This window comes from Delphinapterus leucas, chromosome 17, assembly GCF_059928025.1.
Source record: "Delphinapterus leucas isolate spDelLeu-1000000601 "Yukka" chromosome 17, BTC_Dleu_Yukka2, whole genome shotgun sequence".
NCBI classification, from domain to species: Eukaryota; Metazoa; Chordata; class Mammalia; order Artiodactyla; family Monodontidae; genus Delphinapterus; species Delphinapterus leucas.
The window spans coordinates 1,113,705-1,139,897 of NC_143145.1; the positions used below are offsets into that span (position 1 = coordinate 1,113,705).

The following is a 26,193-nucleotide window of genomic DNA, read 5'->3' on the forward strand; positions in this document are numbered from 1 at the left end:
AATGTGGTCATTTAGGGTGGGGCCCTAATCTGATAGGTTTGGTGTCTTTATAAGCAGAGGAAGAGACGCCGGAGCTGAGCACTCAGACGCCACCTGCAGGCCAGGAGGAAAGGCCTCAGCAGGAACCAGCCCTGCTGGTGCCTTGAGCTGGGGCTTCCGGCCTCCAGAGCTGTGGGCCAACCTAGCCGCCCGTCTGTGGTGCCTTATGGCAGCCTGAGCCAGCTGAGGTGGTGCTGTGTGCAGCAGAGGCGTCTTCTTTTCCCTCACTGTGCCGTACTCCTCTCAGGGTGTGCCACACTGTGCTCGTTTTGCTCTCGATGGACGTCTGGGTTATTTCCAGGCTCTGCTGCTCTCTGTCCTGTTGGGCGTGTTGCCGAGTGACTAGGAGCCCTCCTCTCTGTGGAACTGCAGCCTCAGCGGGTGGATGGATGCTGGGCTGTAGCAGGGAAGGCCGGTCTCCCCCATGGCTGTCCTAGCCTGCACTTGTGCCACAGTGTGAGGGTGCTCCGGTCACGGGGCCTGGGGTGGCATCTCACGTCCCGATGACTCACGGTGCCAGCGTCTTCTCCCACTTCGGCAGACCTTTGTGAAGTGCCCTATGGAGTCTTTTGCCCACTTTTGTATTAGTTTGTGTTTTTATTGATTTGCTAGTGTTCTTTATATATTATGGCTACATTTCTCTGTCAGATATCTTCTCACAGCGTGGGGCTTGCCTTTCAGTGCTAATTTATCAGTCTTCTTTTATGAGTAGTGCTCTTTGTGTCGTGTTGAAGAAATAGTTGCCTACCCCAAGGTCACGCTTTCTTCTAGAAGCTTGGATATTTTAGCATATATATTCAGCCTACGATCCTTCGATCCTTCGTGAGTTAACTGTTACTCGCCATCTGAGGTGGGGGGTCAAGGTTTCTTTGTCTGCTCACAGAGACGTTTGCTGAGACGAGCCCCTCCCCCCACCAAAATGCAGAGCCAGAGACTGTGCTCTTGCTGGGCTGTCCCTCCTCACCACCCACCTGTGTGTCTGGCCTCCGTATTCTTCAGGTGAACCGTAGCAACACTGGCTCAGTTTCTCAGCCTTCCCCAGCCAGCCAGCCTCCAAACCCACCCACCAGCATTTAAGCTTCTCATTCTGCCCTCTGTGCAGGGCTTGCCTCGTCTCGGTGCTGCAGAAACGGTGTCGCGTGGGTTTTGCCTGTCTGTGGGCACACCTGCCAAGGTGTCGCCTTTAGTATTTTGTTTTGCTTTTTTTTGTGGTCCCAGCCAGTCCTGCTGGTGTCTTGGAGGCTTTGACGGGCGTGTGTTCACTTTGCAGCTAGCTGCCTGCTCACCCTCTGCCTCTCAGGAACTTTTGCTGTTGAGCTCGTGGGCCTTTCCCTGGAGTTGCTTGGATCCCGCGTCTGCGCGGCCACCACCCCCTTTCCCGGGGAGCCAGGCTGTGCTCACGTGTGACTCTCGGAGGAGCCGTCCCACTGGGGACTGTGTGGGAGGGGCACCTGCCCCTCGCATCTCCTCTCTTCCTGAGTCTCTTTCTGTAGAGGTGACATGCGGGTCCCTGAGGGCCGGGGCTTGTAGCATTCAGGGGTCTGGTCGTGTTCCCACTGTGTCACACGCTCCCGCTTGGGCTGCCCTCCAGTGTCTCTCAGCTCGGCCACGTCCAGGTGCTGGGGCCTCTTCGTGACGTACATGCAAGCGTGAATGTCCTAGGGGGTCACCAGAGGGACACGGGCGACTGGTGTGAGAGCCAGAGGTGCAGTGGGGATGCAGCGAGGTGCCTGCCGAGCAGATGGCAGCCCTGGGCTCTGGGGCTGGAGGGGAGCTGGAGAGACGGGGAGGGGTGCAGGTGGCCAGGGCCCTCTAACCCTGAGCAGTAGGCCGCGTGGCGCTCTGCGAGTGAGGGGCTGCGAGCCGCGTCCCGAGAAGGGCCGGCTGCAAGGTGGAGCGTGCCGAGCGCCAGCCAGCAGGTCTGCGGGGCAGTGTGAGGGCAGAGGCCCCGAGATGGGCTGCCGAGCAGGTAGGTGATGGGAGGCCTGGCCAAGGAGCGCGAGCCCTCTGCTGCCAGAGGTTAGGTGGCTTTTCACTGGGGCCTCGGCCCATCCCGCTACCAGGGCTCCGTGGGGGCGCTCTCTGGGCTCTCTGGACGCTGGTCCCCGCGTCCCTGGTGATGGGGGTCAGAGCAATGGACACCAGGGCACAGAGGAGGGGTTGCTCTGAGGATGGTGTGTGGGCAGCAGGGGCTGACGCGCTGGCCCAGCTTTGAGGAGGGAGCTTGAGGAAGCGCCCTCGGGGCTTGGTGGGGCAGAGTCTGAGATCTTGGCTCGGGGTGGGACATGGAGGGGTGGTGGAGGCTGGGCTGGACCTGAAACCCGGGCATCGCGGATGTTGCCCGGGGGTGTCCTCGGGTTGCAAGGGCCGGAGACTGGACGAGCCAGGCGACTGGCACAGGGCTCCTTCAGGGGTGTCCTCAGGGAGCCAGAGAACCTGGGGCTGGCGCTCTACTGCCTGAGCCGCCTTCCCTCGTCCGTTGCCCACGTGGAGCGCCTCCCCGATGCAGCCCTGCGGGAGAGGGCTGGGATGAGTGGGCTGGACTTCACGGGCACGGTGAGCCGGCGAGGGCCGGGGTGGGGGGGCGGGGGGAGTTGGTGGGCAAGAGAGAGCAACGTGGGAGGGGCCGAGGGAGCAGAGGAAGGGCCCGCCCTGCCCCTCACCGGCCGTTGGGGCCAGGGGAGCCCTGGGCGACAGCCCAGCATGGAAGGCGACGCTTGGGTGCAGAGGACCGAGGTCCCGCCTTGGGCTACACCAGCTATTTGGCTGCCTGATCCTGGGCTCCCCCAGCCCCTCAGCCCAGCGAGCTGAACTCTGCCCTCTGGAGTGGGGCCATTAAGGCCCAATAATAACCTGTTTTTTGCAGCTAACATACAAAACACCAATAGCTTCAGCTGAAATGGATTTTTAAAAGTGTCATTTTATGGAGAATTTTACTTTCTATTTTGTTGTTTACTAGGCTCTTAAAAGGAAAGCTTGTAATGCATGCATTGATCGAAATACCAATTGAATAGATGTAAGCACATAAAACAACCCAGCCCCCCATCATGCAGCCCCGGCGCTCGTACTGCGGGCAGCACGATTAGTGTTGCCCACCAGATGCCGGCTGGCCAGGGGTGCCCGGAATCATTTCTGTTCATTAGCGGGGACCCCCTGGGAAGGAGCGGCACCCTCAGAGACGACACCTAGGTGTCCTGCTGGGTCAGGGGGGCCCGTGGGAGCCAGCCCCCTGCCTGTACCCCCCGCCCCCGCAGTTCCACCCTCAAGTGCTCAGCCTGTGCCCTGGGCCGGCCAGCTCTCTCCAGGGCTGTCCTGTCCTTGTCGCGACTCACCAGGGCCCTCAGGCCTCAGCTCCCACCCGGACCCGTAGCCCCGCATCCACTGCGAGCAGGTGTGTCCTGGGAAGCGGAGCCATCACCTCGCCCCTGCCCTAGGGTGGCCGGGGCCACACGCAGGAGGAGCACGTCACGCACCAGGAGGAGGGTCCCAGGAAGCCAGGTGGCCCCAGTCATCCTGAGGCCCGCACCGTCCGTCTGTCCATCTGCTGAGTCCCTGGCTCCCGGGAGCCCGCCCTGCCACCCCTCCTGGACCCTAGCCCCCGAGGGCCTCTGTCCCTCGCCCCCAGAACCCAGAACGTTCTGTCAGCACCTGCGTGACAGGATGCCCTGCACGACGGCCAGGACCCCGAGTGAGGCCTCAGCTGGGAGGGCACAGCCTGTGGCGGGGAGCCAGGCCGTCAGCGTTTCCGTGGAAAGCCCGCTTAAGCAGTTTGCAGCCGTCACGGTGGCGGCAGCGGCTGAGCCTGACCTACTTGGGATTCGCCGCGCAGCCGCCTCCCCGGGTGCCCCTTCTGCTGACGGCGCACTCCCCGCTTGCCTGGAGCTGCGTGGAAGCCGCTCCACTTCCTGAAAAATGCTTCCCCACTTGTTTTCTCTGCTCCCGGCCAGCCTGCCCGCCTCCTGGCCCTGCACTGCCCAGCCCCGGCCTCAGTCCCTCCAGCTGAGCCCAGGGGCCTCTCCTGGTGTAAGTGCCCCACGTGTCCTGTCTCCTGCCCACCGAGGTCTCCTGTCTGTATGTCTCCCCTCACACCTCAGGGCACCCCGGTGTGCGGGACCCGGGTGGCCCCCCAGCCTCCCTCCTGGTGTGCATTCACCCAGCACGGGTCACTGGAGCCCCCGCTCACCGGCACGGCCCCCGCCCCGTGGTGCCCGCTCCCAGGTGTGACACAGCCCTGTGCCGTTGGGGTTTGGGGGAGGCTTCCCAGGGACCTGACGTCTGACCTTGGTCTCCGGGTAGACCTGTGTGACAGGCACAGGGACGGCACGTGCACAGGCCTGGCTCGAGGGGGGTCGCAGTGCCCTCCAGGAAGCAGTGGCCGTTGAGGGCTCGAGAGACCCGCCTGCAGGGGGGGCAGGTGGAGCGCGGGGAGCTCGAGCAGACGTGCAGCTTTCAAACCCACTGATGGGATGGGGACCCCACCAGGGAGCCGTGAATGAGGGCAGGACCCCAGACTGCCTCTGGGGCGAGAGGGCCGCTTCCTCGGTAACAGTGACAGAGGTCTGGGTTGCGTCCCCATCCCGGGGCGTGCGGGGCATGCGGAGGAGGGGAGCAGACTGTGGGGACTGGAAAGAAGGTGCCAGCAAAACGCTCTGTGCCTGAGGGGCCTTCCTGGAACATAGCCGTCAGTTCCGCCAGCAACTTCTTGTCCAGGCGCGGGCTCCCTGGTCCTGGCCCTGTCCCCAGCAGGGTCTGTCCCACCCTCTCTGGGTCCACGTGGCCTGTGCCAGGCTGCCTTAGGACTGGGCGCTGAGAGGCCTGGAGCCCTCAGGAGTGGATACGCCGGAGCGGGGCCCCTTCAGCTCCAGTGTGGTCCTGCCATCCCACCTGAGCAGTGACAGCCGAGGAGGAGCCCGCGGGGCTGTGCTGGCGGCCTGAGGCAGTGTCAGTTTAAAGGCCAGTGGACCTGGCGAGGAGGCCCGGGCACCCGGGCGCAGCTCCAGGGTGAGGCTCGCCCTGCCCAGGGTGTCCTGGAGGCTGGGGCTGCTTCCAGGGTCTCCAGGGCCAGGCCGGCTCCCTGCCCCTTGCCTCCCTGCACCTGACCATGCCCTCCGTTAGGAGGAGCCACTCTGTGGGCCTTAAGGTGACGTGGCCTGGCAGGCTGCCTGTCCTCGGCCCAGGGTCTTGGGTGCGCTGGGGCAGGTGAGGTGCATGGCGTTCAGGTGCTGGTCTGCCTGTCCACTCTGTGCACGCACACCTGTGCCCCAGGCTGCCAGGCCACTTAGCCGAGGATGCTCTGGGTGGGCCCGTCTCAGCCATGCAGCCCGAGAAGCGGACCCGCAGCAGGGGCGCCCTGCGCATGGTGTTGGGAGCTGCACAGACCTGCTTGGGCAGTGGCCAGGGAGCGTGCAGGGAGCCTGGGTGTCCAGGGCCAGCCTTTGAAACCGTTGGGGAGTGGGGGAGCCCTGGCAGGCTGGGCACTCGGCCACTGCCGGCAGTGCGCCCTGCAGGCCGAGCAGAGGTTTTGTCACACTCATCCTGGCTCCCTGGGGAGAGCTTTCCTGTGTTACCCAGACCCTGATGCCCCATCTCTCGGGGTCCATTTTCCCTGGGACTTTCTACTCACTTCCTGGGTACAGCAGGTGAGAGGGGCCTCAGAGGGCAGAGCCCCTTGGAGTTCCTGGATGGCCTTGGGCCTAGAAGTTTCTAGCTGCTCCCCAGGCAGCGGACACACGGGCCGCTTTTCTTTTTAAACCTACTTTTGTGGCGTGTGTGTCTTTCTCCCCATTACTGCCGCTTTTCATTTAAAACGTTATCTCCCCCCCACCTGTCCTTCGTGGCCCCCAGGGGGCCGAGGGGAGGCCCAGCCCTCACCCCAGAGTAGTCAAGGTTATGGTGATAAATCCTGGGGCATTGTCACTGCTATTCGGAGTAAATTGGCTGGCCGCTTTCGGGCTGAAGGAAAGATAATTTGCTGTAGTATTTCAAATGGATTAGAAATGGATTTGAAGGGAAAGTTCATGCCTCCCATCACAAAGGCGAGAAAAAGGACTATCTTAAGGCAGGTTTCCTCCCCGGCCTTCATTATCCTCGCTTAATACCTTTCCTATTTTCCAGCCTTAATGAAATTTCCTGGCGGCATGGGCCTGCCGGACGGATGGGAGCAGCCTTTAGATCTGAGGCTCCTGTTGTAGAAAAGGAATTACAGGCCCTTGCTGCGAGGGCAGGCGCGTTCTCTGGGTCCTTGGCCCTGCTATTATCTCATTAATTTTATCCCCTCTTCTCAAAACAGTTCGTTTCCAAAGGCTGTCCTCTCCATTAGGGTAACAATTTACTGGAGTGCTGTGACACCCACGGCAATGAAAGGCTACAAGGTGTTTGGGGCCGGGGGGGCCCAGCCCACTGTTCTAGTTCCTGCCTGCCCTGCACCTGCCGGGCCACAGGTCCAAAGTCAGCGGGACCAGCGGGAGAGGGAGGGGCAGAGGCGGCTCTGCGAGACTGCAGGCCGGGCCGGTTTCCACGGGCTGGGGGCCCTCCCCAACCCTCGCCAGCCCTCCCCGAGTTCTTTGGGTGCATCCACCTCCCCCAGGCAGCCCCAGGGCACCATCTGGGAATACAGCTTCTCCCAGCTTGGCTCCCAGGCTCCTGGGGTGCCCCAGGGAGCTGTGGCTCCAGGGCTGTTCTCGCGCTGCAGCCCTGCACCCAGGCACGCGGGGTCCTCGGGCCCAGGTGTGAGCACAGACTGTGAGCACAGAGCCGGGGCCTCGGAGCAGGAGGCCTGCTGCGCCTCCGCTCCTCCCGGAGGCCCGCAGTCGCCCCGCCACTGCACCAGAGCCCAGGGGCATGGCTTTTCGGGTCAGAAAGGGGATGGATCGGTTGGTCGTGTTCATCCATAAGAATAATCAACATTGTCCCGAGAAAGAAATGTCACCTGAGACGGGCATTTTAGCTGTAAGGGTAAATCGCAGAAGGCAGTGATTAACGGGGCCACTTCTTCTCCTGGGGGCGGGGGGTGGCCAACAACAGCCCCAGACTGAGTCTTCTCTGTGTGCAGAGCTGTGGGACGCAGGCCCTCGGGGGGGGGCCGCCTGAGGGGTCCGGCACACGCTCTGCCCTGAAGCTTCCAGTTCCTTCTGGCCCCAGGACCTGCCAGCCTCCACCCTGCTGGGTCCTGCCTGGGCGGGGCCTCCTCTTCCTTGGACTGCCACGTGCCGCTTGAATCCCACGGCCCACGGCGTCGCCTGCGTGGCTGCCTCTGGGGGCGGTGGTCTGTCCCTGTCCAGCCTCAGCCAGGAGCGCATGCCCACAGGTGGGGAGCTTCCTCACCTCTTGAAGGGCCTGACTCCCTTCCTCCCCACCGTCTCTCACGTTTGATGGGGGCCAGCGCCCTGGGCGGAGGGAGAGGCAGGTGGGAGAGGGGGTGCCCCTGGTAAGGGGAGGGGCGGCTGAGCGCGTCTTTGTTCCTGGCAAGCGCAGTCACACGATTGAGATGCACAGCCTGTGCGGGAGGCTGGGGGCTGTCCCTGAGCAGCCACCCCATGGTGAGGGCCTGAGTGCCACGAGCAGCCGGCGCGCTGGGGGGGGACCCTGGGTGCACAGATGGGGGCTGCGGAGTGGGGGGACCCCGACGCTGCCCCTCGCCCAGGGCTGGCAGATGAAAGGGCAGCTGCTTTGTGGGCGGGGAGACCTCTGAGGGCTCGGGATGGTGCGGGGCTGGGGGCCGGGGCTGTCGGGGGCCTCTCAGCCTCGGGCTAAGTGAGCTGTGGTGACCACCAGCCTGGGCTCTGCTCTCAACCTTGGAGATCAGGGCTCAGGCCAAGCTGTGCCTTTCGGGCAGCAGCCACAGCTCCTGCAGAGGGCCCTGGGCTCCCAAGGCTGACAGCGCTCTGCAGTGAGGGGAGGAGACCCCACCCAGCCCTGCCCTTCGTCACATCCTCCACCTGGCCTTGGTGTGAGCCCAGGGGACAGGGCAGGTGCCCACTGGACATGCAGATGCCCTGAGGCCAAGGCGGGTAGATCTGCAGTCCCGAGGTCCGGGAGAGCCTGGAGGTCTGGCTCCTCCCCCAGAGGATGCCCACGTGCCCCGTGAGAGGGCAGCTGGAGCCTGTCGGCACGGCCAGCGTGAGCCGGGCTGCCGAGGACCCTTGGCAGGAGTCCTTCGCTCCAAGATCGGTCTCTGTGAACTTAAGTTTTAATTAGGGGAAAGTGGGTTGCGCGCTTTCTGGCGGGCCTCCTCGGCTTCCCGCCTCATGGTGCTGCTTCAGGTCCCCAGCACCCGGCTCACTCGGCTGGTGAGAACGACCCCCAACTCGCAGATGGAGAGATGGGGGCCAAGGGGTGGGCCTGGAGGCCTGCCGCGTCCCATCTGCACTTCAGACCCAGGTCTGGGCCCCCTCCCTGGCCCTAGGGAGCCAGGAAAGGGTGTGCTGCTGCCCAGGTGGAGTTGGGGTTCATATGCTCCCAGGGGAAGGGGCCTCAGCGGGAGCACTTTGGAGAACCCAGAGGGAAGGTGCCATGTGTGCCCCAGGACGGGCCCTGACTTCAGCTGGCTCCTCTGCTGGGCCCCAGGCTGCTGCTGGTAGCGCTGCCTGCAGTAGGACCACCCTCCTCACACCCCGCCCCTCCTGCTGCTTGGGGGCCATCTTCGGGTAGAGGTGATGCTCACGCGACAGCTGGTGCTCCCTTGCCCAGGTTTGCCAGTGGGGCCCGAATGTACACTGGGTGGTGACAGCGTGATTAGCAGAATCTAAGCTCATAGGGAATTAAGCTCAATTTGCATAAACAGATTCCTGCTGAAACGCAGCACGGGGTTGGGGGGCGGTGCAAGGCCCAGTCCTTCTGGAGCCCTGAGGCCCTGGGCAGCGGGAGGGCCTTGGACCCCTCGTGGCAGCTCGGGGGAGCAGGTCCACCAGGGCAGCTGCAGGCCCACCATCTGTGGGACCTGAGTCAGGGGGTGTGTGGCCGCTGCCCGCTGTGTGTCTGTCGGGGGACTTTTCCCGACCCGTCTGCCCTTGGGCTGGCCTGGGCGTCCGCTAACCCCAGGACAGGCGGCTCAGTCCTCTGCCAGCCTTTGACCTCGAGGAGACTTCAGTCTTTCCCCTGACACAGCTTGCCGGCGGGAGCGGGGTCTGTGAGCCTGTCCCCTCCCAGTCTCCATGCAGGGCCCTCCGTGCAATGGAAAGAGAGGCAGGGAGGGCGGGCAGTGGAGCTTGCTGACCCCACAGCACGGCCTTCCCAAAGCCGGGGTGGCACCACTGGGGCAGCGTCCAGGAGGTGTTCCCGGGCAGTGGTGATGGCCACAGGCCTTAGAGTAGACCCTCAGGGCCACCTTAGTGCAAGCGCCCAGGGCACAAAGGAGCCCCCTCGAAGCCGTGTCGCAGAGGCGTGCGTGTCGGAGGGGGAGGCTCAGTCCCAGCCTGGTTGGTGGGGTTGAGGGTGCCCCCTCCTGTGCCAGTGGAGGGCGGGAGACAGGTTTCCGCGACCGCGGGCCCTGGGGCTGGGCTGACAGGCGTTCCCTGTCCTTGCAGGTCCTTGGTGCTGAACGGCCTGCGTACTGCTGCAGCGGGTGGGAAAGCCCAGCCCGGCTCCCCTCGGTGGCGGAACAAAGGCTACCGTTGTATCGGAGGCGTCCTCTACAAGGTGTCGGCTAACAAGCTTTCCAAGACCTATGGCCGGCCCGGCGGCGACGGGGGCAGCAGGCCCCTCCTGCGCGCAGGTGAGGCTCCTGGCGGGTGAGGGCTGTGCGTGCGCCAGTTGCTCCAGGCTGGCCACCCCTCTGAGGCCCCAGGCCTGGGGCTCTCCGGGGGCGGAGCCGGCCCGGCCCAAGCGAGGGCTTCCCAGACAACGCCCCAGCCCCAGGGCCACTTCACTCCTGCTCGCAGAGCCTCAGCAATTGCCCCTCACAAGGCTGGCAGCGGCCACGATGGGGAGGCCCCCCAGGGATGGCTTGGGTGCACCTGCCTCTTGCTCGGCTAAGCCGCCTCTGATTTTCTGTGTTTTACTCCTGGACAAAGGAGATGAGCCAGGTATGGTAAACACGGCCTGGGCTGCGGTGCCTAATCGCTTTGGCAACGCCCCGCTGTGCCTGGAGGCCTCCACCACATGCGCCTCCGCGGCTGGGAAACAGGCCGCAGAGAAGGAGACACTTTGGATTTGCTTACTGTGCACATTAACTAGAAAAATAGTTTGGTTTCAGTCCAGTTTTACTCTTTTCCTTTGCTGTCGAAAAGGGAGAAAAACGAGGAGAGGTTGCAGGTGGTCTGGGGATTGCACAGGCCCAGCTACCCCAGCCCCCAGCCCGACCCGCCCAAAGGGGCAGGAGGGAGAAGAGGCCCGGGCCAGGGAGGAGGCAGGGCGTGGGTGACCCTCCTGGAAGCCCTCCCTCTCTTCTCCCAGGGCCTCTGTCTGTTGGCCTGGGGCGCCTGGCTGCCTAATTCCAGGCCAGGTGCCCCGGGCTCCCCAGGACAGGCACTCTGCGCCTGCCTCGTGCCTGTTTCCCACCTTGAGGGGTTGGGCTGTGTGACCTCTCAGGGCCTCTGCCTTGACCTCGAGAGCTTGGTGGTGGAGGAGCAGGTGCAGAGGCCTGGCCGGGCCTCCTCAGGGGCCTTGGTGAGACTCAGCCCCGAGGGGCTGCTGCCTTGGGTCAGGGGATGCCCTGAGGCCAAGGCAGGTAGATCTGCTGTCCCACCCCGATTGCCTCTGACACCAGAGCTCAGTGGGCCTGTAGCACGTGTGCTTGTAGTCTGTGGGGCCCACACGCAGCTGTGGGCATCTCAGAGGGCAGGGACCTCAGACCTCCTCTGTCCATGGCCGCTTCCAGCCTGCTGCTTCCCCTGAGCCGGGCCCCTCACAGGGCTGCCGCAGCCAGGCCTGCTGGCGGGCTGGACAGGGCCGTGGGTGCCTGGGCATCCAGAGAAACCCACAGGGCTTGCAGCGGCCGCTCGACAGAGTGGCCATCCGGCGGCCCGAGGGACCAAGCCTCTCCGTGGGCCCGACCTCTGGCCCCAGCTATGCCTGAGCCCCCCCACCCCACCCTCACGACCGGCCCAGCAGGCAGGACCCCCGCTCCGCTCCCTGCTGTCCTCCCTTGGGCTGGACAGGTTGTGGTTTGGGGCCGTCCTGGCCCTCGCCGGGACCCTGGGCTGCACGTGAGCCTGATCCGAAATGGGCCGGTGGGCCTGTGGGACGGGGCTGCACCCGCCACCTGGGCTCCTTGCGTCCCCTCGCATCCCTCACGCCCGCATCCAGGCGGAGGAGAGGCGCCTGGAGGCTGAGAGGAAGAAGCGGGTTTGGACTCAGCCTGCCCACAGGCATCGCGGGGCCCCACGTTCGAGCCGCCTGCTGGGCGCTGGGCCCCAGGTCTGAGCCGGCTGCTGCCCCGGGGTGCGGTCAGAGCAGGTGGGAGGGGCCGGCGTTAGGGACTGTGGGGCATGGCCCCGCCGCCTGAGCTGGCAGCTGGCCGGGGAGGGGGCTGCGACACTTCTCCCCGGGGAGGATGCCACGCTGAGCCCGCTGCCCTCCAAGTGCTGAGCTCCGCAGAATCCCACCTCCCCGCTCAGACAGAGCGGCAGGGACAGGACAGCTGCAGGGTAGCGCCCTGGCCTTCCCCACCCGTCTCCCCCCAGCCCTCCAGCCTCTGGGCGATTAGGTGAGGAAGGGTTGTGGGGGGCCCCTCCCTGCTGACCCGCCCCTGCAGGCCACAGCTGCCCACACCCTGCTGACTAGCCTGCTGGCTGCCAAGGGGCAGCCCTGGGGCTCAGCCCTCCCGCCTCAGGGTCGGGGCAGGGAGGTGGGGTTTGGAGCACAGACCACAGGGCAGCCTGTCCTGGGGGCATGAGGCCGGCCCAACACAGCACCAGCTGCCTGGACCCCCATACGGGCGGCCAACTCTTGGCTATAGGGAAGGTGGATTGCTCCCAGCTGTGGGAATGCCTGTGGACCAGCAGCCCACTTAGGTGAATGATAATTAAAGAAATAAATTTTCTCCTCCGGAGTCGACAGAACTTTGACTCCAGCGAGAAAGTGCAGGCCTCCTTGGGAGGGGGCGGGGGCTCCCCCCCCACTGCCATCTCCTCCTGGCTGCCGGCCTCTCTGGGACAGCATCAGCCCCTGGTTGGGGTGCCCGATCCATCCCAGGCTTCGTTGGGGAGAGCCTTGCCCTGCCCAGCTCCCGAGCCCCAGGGGCAGGGCCTTCTAGCAGGCACACCTTGCTTCCCTGGAACCCCGGGGCCAAGCACTTCCTCCCAGGTCTAAGGTCTGCCCACCCAGAGGGCCCAACCCTGGGACCCACCCCCCCACATGCTTTGGCCTGGAACCTGGCGGGGGTCCTCCCAAGCGGGGGCTCTGATGGGGGCTCCACTGGGCCTGGCCTGTGCCTCGGCCCCAAGAGCCAGCAGGTCCCTGCAGTGGAGCAGAAGCCGCGAGTCCCCCTGCCAGAGCCGCCTTGCTCAGCCTGGCCTGCAGGCCTGGCTCCCAGGCTTCTTCTGAGCCCCAGGCCCCAGGCCGGGGCAGACGTAGGCTGTGGTGGGCAGTCTCCCTGCTGCTGACCTGCCACCATGTGCCCTGGGCAGGTAGTGCGGGACGGGGTGGGGGTGGGGGCGGTCTGAGTCGCTGCCTGGGTGGGGGCTGCCTCACCGCCTGAGTCTGTTTTGGGAAGACCCCTGGGAAGTGCAAGCTCTCCGGAAGGCTCAGTGCCTCCTGCTCTGCGGTGGCCAAGGGTTTTCCGCTGGACGTTTCAGCGCCTCCACACCGCTTTTCAAACAGCTACTTTACGTGCCTTTTTTAGCACTGCAGAGTACTTGAAGAGGTGTCTCCTGTTCTTGTAAAAACTCCTGCCGGGCCCTGCACTGGCATGTTTTTAAGAGCAGAAGTGGAAAGAGGAGTAAACCTGCCCGCACACCCCCACCCCCCCACCCCCTGCCCCGACCAGAGCGGGCAGGTCTGACAGGCAGGCACATGACGCCAGCGGTCCCTGGCGGGAGCAGATGGCGCCACAGCGTCACTGGCGGCCTGGGTGACTGCTCCGGAAGCCGCGCTCACCGACAGTGATCAGATTGCACTGTCACCCTCAGGCTGGCAGGTGGAGGGCGACCGCGTGCCATCTGGACTGGCCTCCACTGCCACCCCGAGGATGGGTGTCCCCGGCCTGGAAACCAGACTCCAGTATGGCCTGGAGCCGTCCTAAGACCCCCTCCCCGCCAGCCCTCACGCTCTGAGCCCCCTCTCTCCCTTCTGTGTCATCGCGTTCCCTTCCCCCATTCACACACAGTAACGCAGCCGCCTGGGCCGCCGTGCAGAGCACTTCCCTCCTGCGGGGGTCTCGCGGCACAGCCCTGGAGCCACCTTTTTTAACTTGAGGAGACCGAGGCTCAGAGGAGGGCGGACACTGGCCAGAGGGCACTGGCCCAGGACGGGCTCACAGAGCGTCCAGGGAGCGGCCAGGGCTTAGCAGAGGGTGGGCTGCGGAGGAGGGCGTCTCAGGGTCCGGCCTGTGGGGCGCAAAGGGGTTTGGGTTTGGACAGGCCGAGTGAAGTGTCAGAACACTGGTGTGACTGGGTGTGGAGCTCGGGAGACCAAGCTGAGCGGGCCCTGGGAAAGGACGCCCTGGGGCGAGCCAGGGAGAGGGCCCTACAGGTGACAGGAGGGCCGCCTGCCCAGGCCTCCCACGCGGCTCCGGCTCCGGTGGGGGGGGCTCAGGGCCAGGCAGCTTGGGGGCGTCCCTTTTTAAACCTGGGATGCTTTGTCATCGCCTCAGGTCCCTAGAATTTCCGAGTGATGTCACTCGTGCCTCCTGCTGCCGGATCCATTTCAGCAGCTGCCTGTGGGAAACCGGATCTGGTCTGGGAAGGGCCATGTGTGTGTTGAGGAACTGTGGCCATCCTGAGCAGCTCTCACCCTGCCCGTCCCGCCTTGGTCCTGGGGAGTGACCTGGTATCAAAAAGGCAGGCGGGAGCCCTGTATTAGCCCGGATGCCCCTTCTGTAGGGTGAGCTCACACTGCAGAAGACACTGCCACCCGCCTGCCCCCAGGGCCCAGCCCCACCCAAACCCCAGCTGCCCTGGCTGAGCGTCCGCCTGTTCCCTTCCTGTCGCCACTGACCACTTTGTGAGCAACTCCCCTTCAGGCCACAGTCAGTGACCTCAGAGAGGCCTTGCTTGGTCTGTGCCCTTGGGGTTTTGAGGAGTGTCTTACACGGTGCCTCTGAAACTGTGCGGAGCGGGTACCCGCCAGGGCCTCCAGCCACACGACACAGGCCGCCGTCGGCACATGGCTTCCTCAGGGCCTGGGAGTGAGGACTTCAGGATTTGTGGCCATACACATCTTTTTTGTTTTTATCTTACGACGCTTTAAATAAGCTATTCTTAGCTACTGCAGAACCAGGTGGCATTCCCAGACCCCACTCAGGTCACGCGTCCCTGGGTTCTCCTCCAGGCAGAGGGAGGTGGCGGGGAAGCCTCACCACCCACTGTTCCTGGGACCACTTGCCTTGAGGCAAGACTACTGGCCAAGGACTTCCCTGGTGGCGCAGAGGTTAAGAATCCTCCTGCCAACGCAGGGGACACGGGTTCGAACCCTGGTCTGGGAAGATCCCACATGCCGCGGAGCAACTAAGCCCGTGCGCCACAACTGCTGAGCCTGCGCTCTAGAGCCCGTGAGCCACAGCTACTGAGCCCGTGTGCCGCAACTACTGAAGCCCGCGCGCCTAGAGCTCGTGCTCCGCAACAAGAGAAGCCACCGCAGTGACAAGCCTGCGCACCGCTACGAAGAGTAGCCCCTGCTCGCTGCAACTAGAGAAAGCCCATGCATAGCAATGAAGACCCAACGCAGCCAAAAAATAATTAATTAATTTTTTAAAAAAAGACCACTGGCCGGCAACCAGGGTGGCCTCGGGGAGCTGTGCCACCAGACCTGGTCCCTGAGCCTTCGTCCCCGTCCGCTTCTGCCGTCTCGCCTCGGCCTCTCCCCTGCACAGGGCTGGGAGGTGGCCTGGCAGGGGCCCAGGAGGGCAAGCGGTTTCCTGGAGGGGTGGCAGTGCCTGAGCTGAGGGTGGGGCATCCCAGGGGGCCGGTGCCAGGCAGGTGAGCAGGGAGAGGGCAGAGCCGGGGCGGTGGGCCTGGAGTGACCCGGCCTCTCCCCACCACAGGCCGCTTGGACCCTGCCAGCAGCTGCAGCCGCTCCCTGGCCAGGTACGTCCCTTGGGGTTGGTGGGGGGGTGCTCCCCGTCCTCCCGGGGCTCACGGACGTCTGCCCCCTCCCCAGCCGGGCCGTGCAGCGCAGCCTGGCCATCGTGCGGCAGGCGCGGCAGAGGCGGCGGCGGAGGAAGGAGGAGTACTGCATGTACTACAACCGCTTCGGCAGGTGCAACCGCGGCGAGCACTGCCCCTACATCCACGACCCCGAGAAGGTGGCCGTGTGCACCAGGTGCGCCCACTGGGGCCTCCCTGTGGGTGGGGTGGTGGCTTCCCCGGGCTCCTCGCCCCTCAGACCCTCCCTGTTTGCCTAGGTTTGTTCGGGGCACGTGCAAGAAGACGGACGGGACCTGCCCCTTCTCCCACCACGTCTCCAAGGAGAAGGTGAGTTTCCCCTGCGCCCGTGGGGCCGGGGGTGGGACCTGGAGGCTCTGCCCCTCTGTCCCGCCACGTGCCCGGTGGCCCCTAGGTGCGCCTGGGCTTGGCGAGGGACAGCTGTGTAGGGCCGGGCCGTGGCGGAGGGGGGCGCACAGTGCGGGGAGCTCTGAGGTCAGGGGTCAGTGCTGGCCGGGGGGGCCGCCCACCGCGCGGAGCGGGGGCTGCAGCGGGTCAGAGGAGGCGGGATCAGGCGGAGGCGCTGCTGCTGCTGCAGCTTTTCCCCTTGAGGAACTTGAAAAGAATCAGCATTTTTCTCCCTAGTAGAGCTTCGAAACTCTGCTGTGAGCAATTTGGAAATTCACGTCGAGTTTCGGGTTCATTAGCTCTGGCTCCAAAGCTGGTGCAGGCTCTGAGCTGTCTAACGCAGAAACCCCGCACCATTGCCCTGAATTAATGTTATTGTTATTTGTGTGGACGTGCTGGGTGCAAACAAGGTTAATTGAAATGAGAACGCAGTTTCCTCTTGATAATGATGCTGACAGCTAGAGGAGTTCCGTTTGATGCAAGAGTTGGCTTTATTACCCCTTTTTATTAGCGCTAATTTGGGTCCTGTATCAAAACGCACATTAAGGGAATTGTCTGCAGCCGCAGGCCGGCCGCTCCCTTCTGCGCTGCAGTTAAAAGACAATTAAAAATAGTCTCCTCGCTAAATCACCCTTTGTTTCTCTGCTTTCTCTCCTTCGCTCCTCAGCTGTAGTCGTATTCAGCTCCCCCCCGACCCCACACCTCTTCCCAGAAAAGTGGCTTTTTGAAGCTCCTGTGTGTCCTCTGCAGGCAGGCGGGAGTCCAGTGCGGTGCAGTGAGGAGTCCGGCCGGGAGAGGCCAGCAGTGGGGGGTGCCCGGGGACCACGTGGGCAGGGCAGGCAGGTCTGACAGCGGAGGGAGGAGGCCCCCGAGAGGTGTCAGGCCTGTGGAAGGTGTGAGACCTACAGGGTGACAGCCGTGTGAGCTCCTGGCAAGGTTCCATCCCGCCAGGAGGCTGGCCTGCAGGAGGGGCAGGGCTCACCCCAGGGGCCCCAACCGAGGAGTCAGCCTGGGCGACTTCAGAGGCACACACCCTCCCCTCCCGCTGTCTGCTGGCCCTCAGGCCTCAGTCCCCCCACGGGGGGAGAAGGGGGGCTGCCCACCCTGTGTCCCCCACCAGGTCTCTCCTGGGCCCACCTGCTGACGGGCCAGGGTGCTGGGAGCCTGCCCCCTGCACCAGTCCTCCACAGTGCCCGCCTGCGTTCAGTGCTCAGCAGAGCCCCGTGGCCAGGCTTCACCAGGCCAAGTCAGGTCTCCAGTTCACGGATGCTGCCAGGTGTCCACGCATCAGGCAGCTGGAAACTCTGCTGGATTTCAGGCCCTATGGGCTGACACCCCACCTAGAGCCCCCATGCACTGCCTCCCTCCTACCCCCTAGCCCTGCTCTTCTAGACCAACCTCCTCCTGGCCCATGCCACCCCAGCCTTACACCCTGGAAACCAGGCAGGCTCGGGGCAGGTGATGGACTCAGGTGACAGCACATCTGGGCCTGAGCCAGCCTGCTGGGCTGGGTCCCCCATCTCAGTATCCTCATCTGGACCGTGTGAGGGCAGACGAGCTCTGCCCGGGCGACCACGCCTTCTGGGGAGGCTGAGGGTCTGACTTCAGGGTGGGCGGCCCCTCCTGCTGGCCAGCGCTGTGTTTATTTCCACAGTCAGTGTGTGGCTCATGCCTGGCGGTGGAGCCCTGGGTGGGGTCCTGGGGTCCTGGCGTTCCTGCCTGTGAAGTGGAGTGAGGAGGGGGGATCGGGGGAAGTGGCCTGCCCTCAGCCTCACTGCCTTCCCACCCCACCAGATGCCTGTGTGCTCCTACTTCCTGAAAGGGATCTGCAGCAACAGCAACTGTCCCTACAGTCACGTCTACGTGTCCCGCAAGGCGGAGGTCTGCACCGACTTCCTCAAAGGCTACTGCCCGCTGGGTGTGAAGGTGAGGGGTGTGGGTGGTGGGAGGGGCTCGCGGGTGTGTCCTCGCCCATCACGCTCACCTGTGGGCTCAGCCCAGCTCAGCACCGGGGCTGCCGTTGTGGGAAAGCCCCCGGCAGCTGAGCAGTCCTCGGCGCCGCAGCTCCTTCTGGGAGGGCCCGCCCCCGTGGGCCTGCGGGGCTGGGGGGAGGCTGCACGGGCCATGGGGGACCCCGGAGAGGCCTCCTCGGTCCCGGTGCCCCCAGAGGGAGCCTCCTCACCGGCCTAGGGGCAGCAGCAAGGCCCGCTGCCACCCTTTCCCCACACACTTGTGAGTGACCGCCCTGCCTCAGGGACCCGTGGTCTGCCGTTGGGGACCAGGCCTGGGCCCTGGGCATGGGGAGCGCGTGTCAGTGCGGGGCCAGCTCCCCGGCCCCGGCCCCCGCGTTGCGCACCGCACCCCTCCCTTCCTGTGCCCGGCTCTCTGCAGTCAGTCGAGCCCTTCCCCGAATCCTCTTCCTCCTGCCCCAAGCCTAAGGGCTGGGCTGGCTCCGCAGACCCTGGGCCCCAAGTGGAGCCAGCGGTGACCCTGAGGGCGGCCCTTCCTGGAGGCGGGGCCCAGCAGGCAGCTCCAGAGCAGCCCAGGTGGGTGTGGGGGGTGGGGCAGGACCCCCAGAGGCTGGGGATTATTGTTAGAGATTCCATTTAAATGAAAATATCAAAGCGGTCTTTAAGGTCTGCCTCTATTAGTGGAAGTGCTTACTGCGTCCCTTTCGGGCTGCGAGGCTGCCCCATGATGGATAGCAGCTTGTAATTATAGGTGGGAAAAGCGCTGAGCAGGCTGGATCCGCCGGAGCAGAAGCAGCAGCCTGGGCCGGCGAGGGTTAATTTTATTCTAAATAGTATAAAAAGTGCTGAGTCGTCACCTTGCTCCTGAAGTGGAAGTCCTCAGATGGGCCCCAGAGAGTTTATAATATTCCACCGAATCAAGTGGAATTGTTAACCTTGCTTCATAAAGCGCTGGCTTGTTAAAGAGGCGCGTTCCCTTTTCTTGTGAATAATTTAGGCCCGGAGTAGGTCTCTGCCCCTTCCCCTTTCGGGGGCCAGGCGCTGCTCCTGGGCCTGAGGCTCAGAGGTCAGCCCCTCGTGTCTCCTCACTTTGTCCCTCCGGACTGAGGACACTTGGGGACACGGCGTCCTCCTGTGGGACGCCTGTCACTTCGGGTGGTCCAATGGCCACATGTCACAGGGTCACCGCCACAGAGCTTTCTGCACGAGCCCCGAGCCCCGTCACTCCTGGCGCTGGCGGTGGGGTCGCCTTGGTCCCTTGCTGTCGGGTCCGTGGAGCAGCTGTTAATGCGCGTGCCGTGGGGGACGCCACTGTGAGGCGCGGCGCTAACGGCCCTGCTGCTCTGTCCACCGCGCTCGGAGCAGCGTCACCAGCGCTGCCCTCAGAGGGAGAGTGCCCCTTCCCTGCCTGCCCCCACCGGGAGTGGGTAGCAGTGCAGACTCCGCGACTCCCACCGGGACCTCACTGTCGCTGTCCAGTTGCTCACGTGGTCCCCAGGGTGCCTTCTGGCGCTGCAGGACGCGCACCCCGCCCTGGAACGGCCGTCCCTCCCGGCACCCTGGCTCCTCTTCCTTGTGTTCACAGCGTGTGGTCAGGGTGCTCACTGCAGCTGGGGTGTCGCGCGTCTCCCGCGCCTCCTGCTGCAGCTCACGCGCGGTCTCATCCGCGGCCACCTCTGTACTGACGCCGCCGCCCGGCTGCGTTCCGGCCCTGGTGCCTCCCTCACATACTCTCCTCGACCTCCTTCTCACCCTGCCCCTGCGTGTGTCAGGCTCCGGGCTTCCAGGGGCGCTCTGCCTGCTGGAGAGGCCCCTCCGCCCCTGTCCCCTGCTTCCTCCTGCCCTTCGGAGGCTCTTTGTCCTGGCATATCAGTCTTTGGAGTCACAGACAGTGTCTCCTTGTCACCGCCTGATAGCTTGCCCCGGGTACCCTTTCTCGGCTGAAATCCTTCCTGTTTTTATGGGAGCGTCTTTCCATTTTTCTCCATGTGGGTCTGGCTCCAGGATCTGCCTCCACTCAAGGCCACGCGCCCCTCCTGTACCTTCTCCAGTTTGGCTTTACGAGCTGCAGTGAGGCGGGGTGGAGGCGAGGCTCCGGATGGGGCTCAGACCCCAGTCCACTCGCGGCCGTGGCCCTGCACAAGTTGTTCACCCTCTGGGCCTCGGTTTCCTTTCTGTAAAATTGGGATAACGGTAGTACTTACCACGTAGGAAGGTTGTGAAGATTAAGACGTTAGTGCAGGGGGCTTCCCTGGTGGCGCAGTGGTTGAGAGTCTGCCTGCCAATGCAGGGGACACGGGTTCAAGCCCTGGTCCAGGAAGATCCCACCTGCCGCAGAGCAACTAAGCCCGTGTGCCACAACTACTGAGCCTGCGCTCTAGAGCCTGGGAGCCACAACTACTGAGCCCCTGTGCCGCAACTACTGAAGTCCGCGCGCCTAGGGCCCGTGCTCCGCAGCAAGGGAGGCCACCGCAGCGGGAAGCACGCGCGCCGCAACGAGGGGTAGCTCCCTCTCACTGCAACTAGAGAAAGCCCACTCGGAGCAACAAAGACCCAATGCAGCCATAAATAAATAAATAAGTAAGTAAATACGTACGTACGTACGTACATTAGTGCAGTGCTTCACAGCCCTTTGAGCAGGCCCTGGGGTGTCAGGGAGGCTCCGGTGTCCCTGTTACCCAGCCTGTGGTGTGAGGTGGGACCTCGCTTCGTTTCTTCCACGTAGTGAGCCTTTCCCCGCAGATACGTGCTAAGCTGTCCGTTCTTTTCTCTCTGATTTGTGGTGCCACTTTTTAAAGCCAGCTTTATTGAGGTACGGTTTACATATCGCCCCGTTCATCTGTTGGGCAGGTGTACGATTCAGTAGGTTTTAGTAAGTTTACGAAGTTGGGCAGCCATCACCACCCCCCGGTGCTGGAGCGTTTCCGTCACCCCAGAACATTCCCTCAACCCTTTCTGTGGTCGGTCCTGTCTCTGCTGCCCCCACCCCACCCCCAGGACACACTGACGTACCTCCGTCTGCGTGAACCAGTCTTTTGTGGGCAGCGCACACGAGGGAGTCCTACCACGCAGACTTCGGCGTCTGGCTTCTGTCGCGAACGTGTTTTTGAGGACCGCCGTGCTGTGGCCTCGAGCAGCACACGAGCGGCCTCCACTGTGTGCAGAGGCCACTTTCTGTTTCTCCGCCCGTCGGGGGGTGGGCACTTGGGTTGTGGCCGGTGGGGCTGTTTGGAGTGAGCCTGCTGTGAGCGTCTGCGGGTCTCAGTGTGGACACAGCCTGCAGGGATAGCCGCCTGCACCGGTCCAGCTCCCACCAGGAATGAGTGAGGGTCTCATTTTGTCACCTCCTTGCCAGCCCTGTCACCCGTTTAAGTGCACAGGACAGTGGTTTTTGGTGTATTACATTTTTAATTTTGTAACTGTAGTAAACTAAATATAACATAAAATTTGCCCTTGTTGAGTATACAGTTCAGTGGCATTAATTACATTTATAATACTGTACAACACCACCACTGTCTATTTCCAAAACTTTTCCATCACCCCAAACAGAAAGAGTCGGCAGTGACTTCCTGTTCCCCCTCTCTCTCCAACTCCTGGCAACCACAGATCTACATTTCGTCTCCATGAATCTGCATCTTCTAGATATTTAACATAAGTGGAATCTTACAGTATTTGTCCATTCATGTCAGGTTTCTCCCGCTGAGCACCACGCGTTCAGGGTTCACCCCTTTAATGGCTGAGCAACGGCCCATCGTGCGTCCAGACCACACTCGTCTGTTCCCTCCTCTGGGGATGGACACGGGGGTTGTACCTTTTGCATGCTGTGACCATCAACGTACGAGTGGCTCTTCAGGTTACTCCTGTCACTTCCTTTGGGTAGAGAGGCACCAGGAGTGGAATTGCCGATTATACGATAATCCTGTATTTAGCTCTTTGAGGGACCACTGGACTTTTCCGTAATGACTGCACTGTTCCGTCCCCACCAGCAGCGCCCGAGGGTTTCGCTTCCTCCACATCCTCACCCGTGACTTACCTTTCTTACTGGTTAATAGCCACCCAGCGTGTGGCATCTGACTGTGGTTTCAGTTCACGGTGCCTTAGAGATTAATGATGTTGAACATATTTTCACATGCTTCTTGGTCACTGGTCTATCTCCTTTGGAGAAATTTCTCTTCAAGTCCTTGCCTTTTTTCCTTTTTTTTTTTTTTTGGCTGTGCCCCGTGGCACGTGGGATCTTAGTTCCCCGACCAGGGATCAAGCCCGCGCCCCCTGCATTGGAAGCATGGAGTCTTAACCACTGGACCACCAGGGAAGTCCCTTCTGCCCATGTTTGAACTGGGTTGTTTGGGAGTTTTTTGTTGTTGTTGAGTTATAGGAGTTCTTTATATATTCTGAATACTAACCCCTTATTGGAGATATGATTTGCATATTTCTCTTCTGTTCTGTGCGTTGTCTTTTCACTCTCTTGGTAGTGTACTTTGATGCACAGAAGTTTTTCATTTTGTTTAAGTGCAATTTATTTATTTGTTTTTCTATTGCCTGTGCTTTTGGTGTGATATCTAACTTATTTTTGTCAAGTCCAATGTCATGAAGCTTTTCCCTTGTGTTTCCTTATAAGAGTTTTATAGTTTTAGCTCTAAAGTTTAGGTCTGTGGTCCATTTTGAGTTAATTTTTGCATATGGTATTAAATAAGGACCCAACTTCATTCTTTTGCAAATGGATATCCAGTTTTCCCAGCACCACTTTTTTTTTTAATATTTATTTATTTATTTGGTTGCACCGGATCTTAGTTGCAGCAGCCGAGCTCCTTAGTTGCGGCACCAGGGCTCCTTAGTTGTGGTGTGTGGGCTCCTTAGTTGTGGCATGTGAACTCTTAGTTGCGGCATGCATGTGGGATCTAGTTCCCTGACCAGGGATCGAACCCAGGCCCCCTGCATTGGGAGCATGGAGTCTTATCCACTGCACCACCAGAGAAGTCCCAGCACTGCTTGTTGAAAAGACTGTCCTTTCCCCATTGAATGATCTTGACACCATTGTAGAAAATTTATTGACCGTACTTGAGATGGTTTATTTCTGGCTTCTCTTTTCTATTACATTGGTCTATATGTTTGCGTTTTGATTACTATAGCTTTATAATAAGTTTTGAAATCAGGAAATATGCATCCTTCAAACTTTGTTCTTCTTTGCCAAGGTTGTTTTGGCTATTTGGGGTTCCTTGAGATTCCATGTAAATTTTTGGATGGGTTTTTCTATTGCTGTTTTTTTTTTTTTTTTACAAGGCCTTTCGGATTTTAATAGGGATTGCATTAGCTCTGTATATCACTTTCGGTAGTATTGTCATCTTAACGATACTAGGCCTTCCAGTACATGAATGCATGATGTGTTTTCATTTATTTAGACCTTCATTAATTTCTTTCAGCAGTATTTTGTAGTTTGCAGTGTATAAGTCTCTTGCCTCCTTGGTTAAATTTACTCCTGAGTGTTGGGCTTCCCTGGTGGCACAGTGATTAGGAATCCGCCTGCCAATGCAGGGGACACGGGTTCGAGCCCTGGTCTGGGAATATCCCACATGCCACAGAGCAACTAAGCCCGTGATCCACGAGTACTGAGCCTGCGCTCTAGAGCCCACGAGCCACAACTACTGAGCCCACGTGCCACAACTACTGAAGCCCGAGCGCCTAGAGCCCGCTCTCTGCCACCGCGGTGAGAAACCCGCGCACCGCAACGAAGAGTAGCCCCCACTCGCCGCAACTAGAGAAAGCCCGCACGCAGCAACGAAGACCCAGTGCAGCCATCCATAACTAAATAAGTAAATAAATAAATCCTGAGTGTTTTATACTTTTTGATGTTATTTAAATGGGATTGTTTTTTAATTTCCTTTTTAGATCATTCATTATAAATGTATAGTAATGCAGTTGATTTTTTTTTTTTTGCTGTACGCGAGCCCCTCACTGCTGTGGGCCCTCCCGCCGCAGAGCACAGGCTCCGGACACGCAGGCCCAGCAGCCATGGGTCACGGGCCCAGCCGCTCCACTGCACGTGGGATCCACCTGGACCGGGGCACGAACCCGTGTCCCCTGCATCGGCAGGCGGACTCTCAACCACTGCGCCACCAGGGAAGCCCCTGCAGTTGATTTTTGTGTGTTCATTTTATATCCTAAAATTTTGCTGAATTCACTTATTAACTCTAAAAATTTTTTTGTGGATTCTTTAGGGTTTTCTACATACAAGATCATGTCATCTGCTAACAGAGATAATTTTCTTCCTTTTTGATTTGGATGCCTTTTAGTCTTTTTTCTCTCCCTTCCTCCCTCCCTTCTTTTCTTCCTTCATTTTTTTTGCCGAATTGCTCCGGCTAGAACTTCTAGTACTACGTTGAATAAAAGTGAACAACGGGGCTATCCTTGTCTCGTTCTTCATCTTATAGAATAGCTTTCAGTCTTTCACTGTTGAGTGTGCTGTTAGCTGAGGGCTTGTCGTACGTGGCCTTTATTATGTTGAGGTTATTCTCTTCCAGTCCTAGTTTATTTGGTGTTTTTATTATGAAAATGTGTTGAGTCCTGTCAAATCTTTTTTGTATCAATTGAGATGATCATGTGGGGTTTTTCCCTTCATTCTATTAAGCTGGTCAATAAACATATTGATCACATTGATCAGTCACAATTATATTGATTGATTTTTGGATGTTGAACCATCTTTGCATTCTGAGACTAAATCCCGCTGGATCACGAGGTATAATCCTTCTAATATGCCACTAGTTCAGTTTTATAGTATTTTGTTGAGGACTCACATCTGTATTCATAAATAATATTGATCTGTAGTTTCCTTTTCTTGTAGTGTCTTTGTCTGGTCTTGGAATCAAGGTAAGACTAGCCTCATAGATTGTTTTGACTGTTGTAAGTTAGGAAGTATTCTTGCCTCTTCAGTTTTTTGGAAGAATCTAAGAAGAATAGGTATCAGTTCTTCTATGCATGTTCAGTAGAGTTCACATGTTGAAACCATCTGGTCTTGGGCTTTTCCTTGTGGGGAGGCTTCTGTTACCGATTCAGTCTCTGCGCTATACAGTTGACCCTTGAACAGCACTGCAGGGGCAGTCAGGGGCACCAACACCCTCCACCCCCCAGCGCAGTTGAAAATCCACATACAACTTTACAGCTATTCCTCCGTGTACGTGGTTCCCTGCCAGCTGCTCTTGGTGTGATGAGTCGTTTCCTATTGAAACCTGGATGTTTGGGTTGTTATGAGAGTCTGGATCTTATTTAAACCTTCTGTTTCAGCAGGTTTCCCCTGAGTCCACTCTAGGAGGTGGGCAGGGGGCATGCAGGTAGAAATTCTGGTTCCCCCACTCGGCCTTCACTGACCCCTGAGGAGGGGTCTCCCTGGTGGTCCTGGGTGGATGGCAGTACTCGCTTCCCACTCAGCCTCCTCTGGCACCATCCTAGCAGGGCAGGGAGGGATGCCAGGGTCAAGGCTCCCCACTCAGCCTTTGCTGGCCCGGGTGCGAGGGGGCCACCCCTTATCTGCACCCACTGACACTTCCGAGTTGTCAACTTCTTCTGCTCCAGGTCAGGATGACGAGGCAACAGAAAGTCCCAAGAGCCACCACCGTGTCACTTCTTGGGTCCCCAGGTCCCTGGTGGCCTGCCTCCTCTCCACCTTTTATGGTCTTCCTACGGTTGTCAGGGTTTTGGTGGTGCTTAGTGGAGGAGTAGGGACAAATATGTCTCCTTCGTCTTCCAGGAAGTGGCAGTCCCTTCTATTTCTTCATTTTGCCAGTTTTGACTTATTTTCCCCCAGAAATTGATCTGTTTTATCGAGGTTTTCAATGTATTGGTATGCCTTTGTGTGTATAACATTCTCCATTGCATCTTGAGCTCTTAACCTTTTCCATCTGTATTTAGTTGGCATTTTCTCGCCTTTTCTCTGGGCTGTCTCGCCCGAGGCTTGCCCATCTAATTGTCCTTTTCAGACAACAGGTCTCACCCTTGGGATCAGCTTCTGTTGCTGCAGGGCCCTGGTCTTGCAGTGGCCTCTGATGCCCTCAGAAGGAGTCCAGCGGGCACCTGGACTGGGAGGGGGCGGCCTGTTCTCTGCATGGGCCCCGGCACCGAGTGCTTGTCATTTATCGTGTGATGAGCATCTTCTTGGTGATCGTGTAGATTTCCCGGAAGGTTGCAGATGGTGCAGAGAAGGGCCCGCGCACCCTCCACCCAGGCTCCTGCACTGCTAGGATCTTGTCTTTTTTTAAATATCATTTTGGAAAGTGCTGTTTATTTATTTATTTTTGGCTGCGCTGGGTCTCTGTTGCTGCACGCGGGCTTTCTCTAGTTGTGGCGAGCGGGGCCTACTCTTAGTTGCGGTGCGCAGGCTTCTCATTGCGGTGGCTTCTCTTGTTGCGGAGCACGGGCTTTAGGCGTGCGGGCTTCAGTAGTTGTGGCTCGCGGGCTCTAGAGCGCAGGCTCAGTAGTTGTGGCGCACGGGCTTAGTTGCTCTGCGGCGTGTGGGATCTTCCTGGACCAGGGCTCGAACCTGTGTC

General features: G+C 60.4%; 1 protein-coding gene across 1 annotated transcript in view; it reads left to right on the forward strand.

The window, feature by feature from the left end:
• ZC3H3 (zinc finger CCCH-type containing 3) overlaps positions 1-26,193 on the forward strand; it is a 79,532-nt gene that overhangs the window by 45,036 nt on the left and 8,303 nt on the right. Inside the window, exons 5-9 of the mRNA XM_022555322.2 lie at positions 9,564-9,751; positions 15,179-15,221; positions 15,295-15,456; positions 15,539-15,608; positions 17,481-17,612. Coding sequence (XP_022411030.2) covers positions 9,564-9,751; positions 15,179-15,221; positions 15,295-15,456; positions 15,539-15,608; positions 17,481-17,612 — 595 coding nt within the window. The remainder of the gene's footprint in view (positions 1-9,563; positions 9,752-15,178; positions 15,222-15,294; positions 15,457-15,538; positions 15,609-17,480; positions 17,613-26,193) is intronic.